The 11,442-nt window shown below is 49.2% G+C and overlaps 1 protein-coding gene across 3 annotated transcripts in view; it reads left to right on the top strand.

The window, feature by feature from the left end:
* Positions 1 to 11,442, top strand: part of ATP9A (ATPase phospholipid transporting 9A) — a 181,178-nt gene that overhangs the window by 138,943 nt on the left and 30,793 nt on the right. For all 3 annotated transcript variants that reach the window (XR_001888369.1, XM_017888155.1, XM_017888156.1), the window contains exons 16-18: positions 6,814 to 6,906; positions 8,210 to 8,293; positions 10,541 to 10,711. Coding sequence is in view for 2 of the 3 variants with exons in the window: in XM_017888155.1 (XP_017743644.1) it covers positions 6,814 to 6,906; positions 8,210 to 8,293; positions 10,541 to 10,711 (348 nt within the window). In the remaining variant the exon portion in view is untranslated. The remainder of the gene's footprint in view (positions 1 to 6,813; positions 6,907 to 8,209; positions 8,294 to 10,540; positions 10,712 to 11,442) is intronic.

Below are 11,442 nucleotides of genomic sequence, written 5' to 3'. Positions count from 1 at the left end.
CCCTCCCCTCCCCTCCCTCCCTCCTTCCCTCCCTTCCTTCCTTCCTTCCTTGCTTCCTTCCTTCCTCCTCCCCTCCATTTCTTTCCTTCTTTTCTCTCTTCTCTTCTCTTCTCTTTTTTTCTTTCTTTCTGTGGCATAATCACGGCTCATTGCAGCCTCGACCTCCCAGGCTCAAGCAACCTTCCTGCCTCAGCCTCCCAAGTAGCTGGGACTACAGGTGCACACCACCATACTCTGCTAATTCTTACCATTTTGGTGAAGATGGGGTCTCACCATATTGCCCAGGCTGATCTCAAATGATCCTCCCGTCTCAGCCTCCCAAAGTGCTGGAATTGCAGGCATGAGCCACCACACCTAACTGGGGGCTCTATTTTCTATTTGCTAACTGATAGTTTCTGTGGCCAGGACAGTTTCTGTGGCAGGCTTGGCTAGGTCCTCTGGCTCAGGGTCTCTCACAGCCTGGGCTTAAGGGATCTAAGATTCTATGGTGGTAGGATCCACATGCAGACGTCAGTGTTGTTGGCAGAGTTCGGCTCTGGGTGGGTTGTTGGACTGAGGGCCTTAGTTCTTTTCCTGGCTGTTGGCCAGAGGCCACCCTCAGTGCTTTCCCACGTGGGCCTCCCTGTAGTCAGCTCCCCGTCAGCTACCTCATCAGAGTGAACAGGTAAGAGTGAATAAGATGGCAGTCACAGTCTTCTATCACCCACTCTCAGAGGTGACCTCCCCTCACGTCAGCCTCATGCCATTATCAGAAGCAAGTCACTGGGTCCAGCCCCATTCCAGGGGGGTGGCTGGTGCACGGCTTGAGTACCAAGAGGTGTGGGTCCTTGTGAGCCACTTTCAAGGCTTTTGGAGGAGATGGAGGTGGCACTGAGCTCTTGTGTTGAGGAACCAGAGACGCACACCATGAATGTGATTGAAACGGCACACATTAGGGTGTTTTTTGTTTGTTTTTGAGACGGAGTTTCGTTTTTGTTGCCCAGACTGGAGTGCAATGGCATGATCTCAGCTCTCTGCAACCTCTGCTTGCTGGATTCAAGCAATTCTCCTGCCCCAGCCTCCCGAGTAGCTGGAATACAGGCATGTGCCACCATGCCTGGCTAATTTTGTGTTTTTAGTAGAGATGGAGTTTCTCCATGTTGGCCAGGCTGGTCTCAAACTCTCGACCTCAGGTGATCCACCCGCCTCAGCCTCCCAAAGTGCTGGGATTACAGGAATGAGCCACCATGTTTGCCCTACGTTAGGGGATTTTTATGTCCAGAGGCCAATAGGTTCTTTCAGACTCTGTAGGACCTGTGTCCTTGGCAACTCTTGGGTGGAGAGGGAGCTTTCTCTCCCACACAGCTGCTGCTTTTCCCACTGGTCCACACCTGGCTGGATCCCTGGCTTCTAAACTGTATCTTGAGTGTGCATCTGATGTCAAGAACATCTGTGGTCTGGAAGCAGCAGCATAAATCCTGTGGGTGGGGTGTTTCCTGGGGAATGAGTGTCATTATCTCCTATGGAATTACTTTAATTTTGTTCCAGCCTGAATTTTTTCAAGACCTAGGGCCGTGGGCTCTGCTAAGGTCATTTGAGGGTTGACTCATCATTGAACAGTCCCTAATATCAGCCATTCTAGAATAAGTGAATGGCATAGGCCACTCTTCATCTAGTTATGAAGGACGTGTTACATTTTTTTGAGATGTGGCTCGTGTGTCTTCCAGCAGGAAGAACAGGGACTCTGTGCTTCAGAGTCTGCGATGCTGTCAGATGGGCAAATCTATTTTCGTTTTAACCTGGCATGCCCCCCCTTCCCAGGTTATTAAAAAACATTCACAGTTAAGGCATTTAGAACAAAAAATTACAGGTAAAGAGGGGGATCAAAACTGCCCGCCTGCCTGCCCTTCCTTCTTTCCTTCCTTCCTTCCTTCCTTCCTTCCTTCCTTCCTTCCTTCCTTCCTTCCTTCCTTCCTTCCTTCTTCCTTCCTTCCTCTTTGTCTCTCCCTCTCACCTCTTTCCCTTTTTTTTTTCCTTTCCTTCCCTTCCCCTTCCCCTTTTTTTTTTTTTCTTTCCCTCCCTCCCTCCGTCTCTCCCTCCCTCCCTCCCTCCCTCCCTCCCTTCCTTCCTTCCTTCCTCCCTTCTCTCTCTCTCTCTTTCTTTCACCTCCCTCCCTTTTTTTCTTTTCTCTTCTTTTCTTTCTTTCTCAAGACAGAGTCTCACTCTGTTACCTAGGCTGGAGTGCAGTGGTGTGAACATGACTCACTGCAGCCTTGACCTCCTGGACTCAAGGGATCCTCCTGCCTCTGCCTCTTAAGTAGCTGGGACTGCAGGAATGCACTGCCATGCCCAGTTCATTTTTAAATTTTTTTGTAGAGCCAAAGTCTCTCTATGTTGCACAGACTGGTCTCAAACTTCTGGCCTCAAGCAGTCCTCCCGCTTCAACTTCCCTAAGTACTGGGATTACAGGCATGAGCCACCGTGCCTGACCAATTCATCTCCATTTTCACCCCCCAAAAGACCTTTTACCTTTTCCTTTCAGTCTCTTTTCTAAGCATATCCGAGTGTAAATATCCACACACATTTTGATAAAATGGGCACTGAGCTCCATAGAAGGCTTCCTAAACTTCCTCCCTCATTGAACTATGATGATGAGAATTTTCTCATATTATTAAAATCTGATTTTAATGATTTTTAATGCACATGCAGTGTTCTGTTGAAAGAATACGCCACTATTTTATTCATTAACTTATTTTTTGGCTGCTTAGGCTGTGTCTCATTTCAGTTGTTTTTTTTTTTTTTTTTTTTTGAGACCGAGTCTCACTGTGTCATCCAGGCTGGAGTGCAGTGGCGCAATCTTGGCTCACTGCAACCTCTACCTCCTGGGTTCAAGTGATTCTCCTGCCTCAGCCTCCTGAGTAGGTGGGATTACAGTTGCGCGCCACCACCCCTGGCTAATTTTTGCATTTTTTAGTAGAGACGGGGTTTCACCATGTTGGGCAGGCTGGTCTTGAACTCCTGACCTCAGGTAGATCCACCAGCCTCGGCCTTCCAAAGTGCTGGAATTGCAGGTGTGAGCCACTGCGCTAGCCTGTTTCTCGGTTTTGACTACTAAAAATAGTGCTGTGAATGTCCATCTTGGTGAGGTTATCTTTAATGAAATAAGTATTATTTTGCTATTTTTTGTCATTTTCTGACCTGTCTCTTTATCTTTTGTTGGGTGGGTGGAACTGGGCCTCTGGGGCTTTTGGACTAGTTCTCCCCTTGGCACAAACCTCACCACACTCCTCTAATGTGGTGATTCTCATCCTGGGGGCATTCGAGAGTGTCTGGCAGCATTTGTGGTTGTCACAACCAGAGGCTGGGAATGCTACCGGCATCTCATAGGTGGAGAACAGGGATGTCGCTCAGCATCCTGCAGTGCACAGGACAGCCCCCACCATGAGGAAGGGCCTGGGAAACCCTGTTGTGATGTGTTCATATAACCTGAATGCTGTATGCAAATGACTGTCCAAGTACCTGGTGTGAGGAAGTTTTAGTTCAGTTATAAAACTTCTCCTAGGCTTGGATGGTGGCTCTTGCCTGTAATACTTTGGGAGGCCAAGGCAGGAGGATCACTTGGGCCCAGGAGTTTCCGTCCAGCCTGAGCATCATTGCAAAAAGCAAAACAATTAGCTGGGCATGATGGTACATGCCTGTAGTCCCAGCTGCTAGGAAAGTTGAGGTCAGGAGGTCCAGGTTGAGGTCACTTGAGTCCAGGAGGTTGAGGCGGTAGTGAGCCATGATTGTGCTGTTGCACTCTAGCCTGGGCAACACAGCAAGACCCTGTCTCAAAAAAATAAAGAAAAAAATAAGAATAAGAAAAAAAAAGAAAACTTCTCTCAACTTGGTTTAGTGACTGTGGACAGCCCCAATTTGGGTCTCCCCGGTCTCTTTTTAAAACACATGTGAGCACATGCACAGTGCAACGTGGCACCTTCTTGCACCCACAAAACAAGGCCATTTCCTTATGTGAATCTTTGTCTCTTAAGAAATCAGGCAAGGTTGGAGAAAGACTCGTGTGCTGTCTTTTTGCAGGAAGGTTGTGTCCCTGTTTTGTTTTCGTGGCATACAAGATGTTCCGATGCCTTCTCCCCCTTCCCACGTGGAGCCACGGGTTTGGATCGTGGCTATAGATCATCATAGCACTGTCACTGCTGGACTAAAAGAGGCCTTTGAGCAGGTGCCAGATGCCGACCACAGTGGGAAAAGATGAGGCCCCCAAACAATGCCACACAGCCGGCTGATCTCTGTAAATTTATGGCGTAATCTTGCCATAATATGGGAACGAAGTAAACTTGTGATGAACTCCGTGGGAGGAAGTGACTCATGGGAGGAGATCGTTGATGCGGTATTTATATTGGACAGAACTTCTGAACTCGCTCGAGCCCTTTTCATAGTGAGGAAGCTGGGCTGGGAGCATCATTTCCTACGGCCATGTTGTTGAGCACCCTTTGGTTGTGGGGGGGAAGGAAAAAAATAAAACCTCGGATGCTTTAATGTGCAGACCCCACAGCTCTCTTTGGCCTGCGTCAAGAGCAGGCATAGCTGCAGTCTATCGAAGATAAAGTGTGCAGTTGAACACTTTTCAACGCGGGTGCCTGTCTGGGCCTGGGGGTGCTTTTATGAGTCAGCATGTTGTTCTAAAAGATTGTCGGTGATTAAGGGGCATTTGAAAGTTATTTTAAAAGAGGAAACTCTACCACTATCTGATTTTGGGTATTTCTGTTCCGTGAAAGGGCTGTAGAGGCAAAGGGGCCCCCGAAGGAGCCGAAACCAAAGAACAAGGCCGACAGATCCAGTTTGTTGTTACAGGTTGTTTTATTGGGGAAACTTACACATAGAAACATGGGTTTTGGGGGAGCTGAGCAGACAGAAGTGTAGTTTTGGGTGGCAGCAAAACAGATGGATCTCCACACTGTTACTCCCTAGACCCAGGGCTTACACCACAGGGAAAGGGTCCGCGTGCCCCAGCGGGACAATTACAGGCACCTTCCAGGAGAGGCGAGAAGGCTGTATGTGTCATCACCTGTAATTTGTGTGATAACGTCAAGGTTGATAGACTCTTACGTGAAGGATGGTGAATTACGTAGGAATTGGGGGTGTTCACGGGATTTGGCTAATCAGAAGCCAGCATGGCACATTTGCATCTGAGATGCAGTCACTTTTTTTTTTGAGGTGGAGCTTCGCTCTTGTTGCCCAGGTTGGAGTGCAATGGTGCAATCTCAGCTCACTGCAACCTCCACCTCCCAGGTTTAAGTGATTCTCCAGCCTTGCCTCCTGAGTAGCTGGGATTATAGGCATGCACCACCACGCCCAGCTAATTTTGTATTTTTAGTAGAGACAGGGTCTCACCATGTTGGCTAGACTGGTCTCGAACTCCTGACCTCAGGTGATCCACCCACCTGAGCCTCCCAAAGTGCTGGGATTACAGGCGTGAGCCACCACACCCGGCTTGAGATGCAGTCACTTTTGTCTCCATGGTTCCATATTCAGTGAAGACTTTATGGGCATTTATTCTGGGCTTCCTGGAGTAGCAAAATTTAGGCACAAGGTATTGATGGCCATGCTGAATTTTCTTGCCTGTCTTTGCTGCCTCCCACCTCCCAGCAATGCAAGTCACTGGGGGGAAATGGGGGAAGGATCTGTGGCTGCGCCATCATTCCTCAAAGCCAGGACTTCTCAGTCTCAGCACTGTTGACTTTTAGGGCTGGAGGAATTCCTGGTGGTGGTTGGGGGCGTCCTGTGTGATGTAGGAGGGTGAGCAGCACCCCGACCTCCACCCGTCAGATGCTAGTAGGACATTGCCAGCGTTGACACCTAGAGTGTCTCCAGACATTGCCACATGTCTTCTGGAGGGCCACATTGCCCTGTTGAGAGTACTGGGCTGAGCCTTGCTCTCTATGTACAGTATGGCTGGGAGACTTGGGAAGTCACTCTCATCCCAGCAGCAGTTATACCACTGAGGGGCCCTTTTTGTGCATCAGTCTCTGTGCTACATGCTTGATTTCTGTTTTACAGATGAGAAAACTGAGGTTTAGGGAAGAGGAGTAGCTTGTCCAGCTGCACACAACTACGAACTGGTACTTGGCGCAAGCATTTGATGCCTGTGCCATGGTGCTACCCACTACCCAGAAAATCTGGTCAGGGTGAGCGGAAACTCTGGGTAGTTGGATCTCTAGGCAGGTCCTCAGACGTAGGGATCTGGAATTATTCTCAGCTGAGACAGCCAGTTTGCCCCCAGGAGACATTTGCTAAAGTCTAGAGACATTCTGGTTGTCACCATGGCGGGTATGACTGGCCTCTAGTGCGTAGGGGCCAGGGCTGCTGCTCAACATTGTACAGTGCACAGGAGGGGCCCTGCAGAACAAAGACTTATCCTGCCCCAAATATGTACAGTGACGAGGTTGAGACTCCCTGTTCTAGTCCTTATCTTCCCTATTCTTTTGGTGGACCACAGTTTGATGATATCTGCAGTCCCAAGTGTAAATCTGAAATCATAGCATGTGAGTTTATTCCATTTGAAATAGTAATAACTTTCAAAACAAAGGTCTTAAATCCACTTGATCTTGCTTTCGTCATTGAATAATCTTCCAAATGCTTCGAGTTTTCCTTTTATTTTCTGTAGCCTTTGCCCCTAAATAAGGCCCCTTCTTGCTTTTCATCTTCAGCCAAGTGAAAAAACATTGATGTCTGTTAAGAGCACTTTATATACCGTCTGTCGTGGGAAGCAGGTTTGCAGCCAAAAGAGGGTGTTCCTTTCAGTTTCTCATTCCTTCTGGCCTCCCTTTCTAGGATGAATCAACTGGAGAAATTACGTTTTACATGAAGGGAGCAGATGTGGTCATGGCTGGCATTGTGCAGTATAACGACTGGTTGGAGGAAGAGGTAAGTGTGATGCAGTTAAAACAGACCTTGGAAGCACGTTCTGCAGAGGCAGACCCTTGCATGGTAAGGTGGGTCTCTGTATTTGTTATTGGTGGCTGTGTAACAAACCACCCTGAAATGTAGCTGTTTAAAGCAGCACCCAATTGATATATAATGGTTTCTGTTGGTCAGGGATCCTGGTGTGGCTGAACTGCATCCTCTGCTTCAGGGCCTCCCACTGGCTGTAATTCAGATGTTGGCTGGGGCTGTGGTCTCATCTCAAGACTTGACTGGGGTGGGATCCACTTGTGAGCAAGCTCAGTGGTTGTGGGCTGCATTCAGCTCCTTTTGGACTGTTGAACTAAGGGTCTCAGGTTCTTGCCGACTGTTGGCCAGAGGCTGCCCTCTATTCCTTGCAGGTGGGCCTCTCCCATAGGGCCACTCACAGACTGGCAACTGGCTTCATCAAACAGAGCAGGTGAGGGAACAAGAGAGGGCGAACAAGATGGAAGTCACTGTCTTTACTCACCTGATCTCAGATGTGAAATCCTCTTACTCTCGCCTATCCTGTTTGTTAGGGACAAGTCACTAGGACCAGCACACACTCAAAGGGTGGGCAGTTATAACAGAATGTGAGTTCCAGGAGGGGGGTCTGTGGGGGCCACATCAGGGGCTGCCCAACCTGGTTTGTGACATGGACAGTTGACCAGCAGCAGGAGGGAAACAGTACTCAGGCTTTTCAGGCCATTTTTGTCCCATCTCTTAGCTCTAGGTGGGGAATTGACATTTTGCATTAGATTCTCAGCTTGAGGGTTGCAAACTCAAACGTCTACAGGGGCCTGGCAGTTAATGCAAATGAACAAACAGGTTGTGATTTTGAGCAGAGTTGCACTTTGCGTGTAAAACGTGCTGAAGTGTTCTTCACTTGACACCTCCGCGTCCTGGGAACACGCGGAGGCCACCGCTCCTCAGCCATCATTGATTGTGGTGATTTGGGCAAATGCACCTGGTTTTGTCAGATGCTCAGTTTTTCCACCCATTCAGCAATCCAGATTAGTGTGTGAGACCATAGAATGTTGACTTTGGAAACATATATGTGCTAGTCAAAGACAATCTGTATGTGGGCCATGTTTGGCCCACCGGCTGCCTCTCTGCAACCTCCCCTGTAGAAGGTTTGCTCCAGGGAGGATTGCTGTAGGGGAAATAACTTTCTGATTTGCCATTTTCCCTGTCCCTGTGGTGGTCCCTCACTGCAACCTCCTCCTCCCAGTGAAGTCAGGAGCTCTCGGCACCACTCCCACTCTGACCATGGTCTATTTTTCAGTGTGGCAACATGGCCCGAGAAGGGCTGCGGGTGCTTGTGGTGGCAAAGAAGTCTCTCGCAGAGGAGCAGTATCAGGACTTCGAAGTAAGTTGTTTTGGAACCTTTCCATTGCCTTTGCAGCCCTGCCTGCCTCCTGGTCACTCCTTCCACCATCCCTCATTCTGTGCGAGCCATTCTGATGTCGTTGCTGGGCACACTGGGTTCACTGTTGTTGCAGGGCCTTTGTACTTGCTGTTTTGTCTGCCTGGAACTCTCTTCACCCACAGAGCCCCATGGCCCATTCCCTCGCTTCTTTTGGGTCTCAGTTCAAAAGCCATGTCCTCCAAGAAGTCTTCCTGGACCACCTGTATAAGGCTCCTTCTCACTTTCCATCCATCACACCATTTCACTTTCTTCATTGCACTTGTCACTATCATTGTGTGCTACCATTTGGGGCCAAAAAATATGTCTAGGAGTTGAATCTAGAGAGGCCAGAAAAATATAAACTTGACCCTGTTCATATATATGTATATATTTAGCATTGATCTTGTCCATCTCCTTTCCAGAATAAAATATTTTTGAGGGCAGGGACTTTACAAGTTTGGTTTGTTCTTCTTCTTCTTCTTTTTTTTTTTTTTTTTTTTTTTTTTTTTTGAGACAGAGTTTTGCTCTTGTCGCCCAGGCTGGAGTGCAGTGGTGTAATCTTGGCTCACTGCAACTTCCACCTCCCAGGTTCAAGGGATCCTTCTGCCTCAGCCTCCCAAGTAGCTGGGATTACAGGTGCCCACCACCATGCGCAGCTGAGTTTTGTATTTTTAGTACAGACAGGGTTTCACCATGTTGGCCAGGCTGTTCTCGAACTCCCGACCTCAGGTGATCTACCCGCCTGGGCCTCCCAAAATGCAGGGATTATAGGCGTGAGCCACTGCGCCTGACCTGGTTTATTCTTGTATCCTTGATAGTTAAAGACAGTCCTTGGCACATGGTATGCCTTCAGGAAAATGTGGCATAAATCATTCTCTTGGAGCCCTAGTTTCTTTTCTCTTTTTTTTTGCACATTTATTTTGAGATGGGGGTCTTGCTGTGCCACCCGGGCTGATCTCAAACTCCTGGCCTCAAGCCATCCTCCTGCCTCAACCTCCTTGTAGCTGGGATTACAAGTGTGAGCTACCGCACCTGGTTCGGCTCCCTAATTTCTTTTTCTTTCTTTCCTTTTTTTTTTTGTTTTGAGACAGAGTTTTACTCTTGTTGCCCAGACTGTAGTGCCAATGGCACAATCTCGGCTTACTGCAACCTCTGCCTCCCAGGTTCAAGCGATTCTCCTCCCTCAACCCCCCAAGTAGCTGGGATTACAGGCATGTGCTACCGCGCCTGGCTAATTTTTGTATTTTTAGTAGAAACAGGGTTTTGCCGTGTTGGCCAGGCTGGTCTCAAACTCCTGACCTCAGGTGATCTGCCCACCTCGGCCTTCCAGAGTGCTGGGATTACAGGCGTGAGCCACCATACCCGACCTCCCTAATTTCTTTAAGCTGTAAAAATGTTGGGGTTGAACCAGATTATTGACTTGTTTATTGTCATCCCATCCCATAGATTGTGTGTTCCCTGAGGGGAAGGTCCTTGTCTTGTTCACTGCGTGTCTCTGGTGCCTGGCCTAAAGGCAGCGTGCAGGAATGCAAGGGAGGGAGGCGGGATATGCTTCCTGGGGCCCTGCCCTGCTCCACACGGAGAAACTACCTGGATCTCTCTAATGAATTTGAGTTCTTTGTAAGCCATTATTTAACAAGCATTCTAGCCCTGATAAATGCTACCTGCCTTTTAATTTTAAAAGCATGTGCTTTGAGCAGGCCCATTAGGAGATGACTGGTTTTCCTCCAGGTTTTTGCTAACATGATAAAGACAAGAAGCGGAAGTTTGGGTGGATGGTCTTCAGAAACTCGACTTGGTCTTTAGAAAACCTGGTGACTCACAGTTTGGTTTACAAAGTACATGTTGTGTGTGGGAGAACTTACTGTTTTTTTGAGATCTTGGCTGTGCCCGTCCCTGAGACAATCCAGTGAGGTTGGTGCTGTTATTGCCATTTCGTGGCCACGGCTCAGAGAGGTTAAGTGACTTGCTGGAAGTCTCCCAGCAGGTGAGCGTAGCGTGTAGGGTGGGACTCAGGTCTGTGCAGTGTCTACATGGAGGACTTGTGAGGAAGCTGGAAGCCTGTGTCACCCCTGTGGGGTGCAGCTCACCTGGGGTCCCCACCTTGTGTGGCGGGGATCGGGCATGGCCCTTGTACTCTTGGCACTGGCCAGTCAGCCTGGCCTCTCCTCGCCCTAAGCAGTGACTGCATCTGCCGATGTGTCCCAGGCCCGCTACGTCCAGGCCAAGCTGAGTGTGCACGACCGCTCCCTCAAAGTGGCCACGGTGATCGAAAGCCTGGAGATGGAGATGGAACTGCTGTGTCTGACGGGCGTGGAGGACCAGCTGCAGGCAGACGTGCGGCCCACGCTGGAGACCCTGAGGAACGCTGGCATCAAGGTAGGGTGGGCTGGCCTCAGGGAAGGGCACTCCGGAGCGATGCTGGTTTTCCCTCAGCAGTGCAGGGAGATCAGAGAGGGAAAGGGTGGGAGCAGCAGCAGAGGAGACCAGGAGTGCCTTATCTGCAATGGGCCACAGCCACTGTTTCTGCCCCTACAACCCTGATTTTTTTTTTTTTTTTTTTTTTTTTTTTTTTTTTTTGAGACGGAGTCTTGCTCTGTCGCCCAGGCTGGAGTGCAGTGGCACGATCTTGGTTAACTGCAACCTCCGCCTCCTGGATTCAAGCAATTCTTGTGCCTCAGCCTCCCTAGTAGCTGGGATTACAGGTGCGTACCACCACGCCCAGCTAATTTTTATATTTTTGTAGATAGAGGGTTTCACCATGTTGGCCAGGGTAGTCTTGAACTCCTGACCTCTGGTCATCTGTCCATCTCGGCCTCCGAAGTGCTAGGATTACAGGTGTGAGCCACTGTGCCTGGCCCTGCATCCCTGATTTTGGAAGGCGTCTTGTGTAGTGTTTGCCTTTACTGTACCGATGATTCTCCTGACTCCACTGGACTCCCTGGTGCTCAGGGCGGAGCAGCGTCCAGTGTGCACGGCTGCTCATTAAATTCCAGTTGAGTGGCAGCATGCCAGTCTGTCTGCTGTGTGGCCGAGTGAGTGAGTGACCACCCAGCAGAGTGACCGCCAATGCCATCACACTGTCATATTAGCATTTTGCACTCTACCGT

The sequence above is a fragment of the Rhinopithecus bieti genome, unplaced genomic scaffold (genome assembly GCF_001698545.2).
Source record: "Rhinopithecus bieti isolate Rb0 unplaced genomic scaffold, ASM169854v2 scaffold_15834, whole genome shotgun sequence".
Taxonomy (NCBI): Eukaryota; Metazoa; Chordata; class Mammalia; order Primates; family Cercopithecidae; genus Rhinopithecus; species Rhinopithecus bieti.
This window is presented reverse-complemented; position numbering and strand designations above follow the sequence as displayed.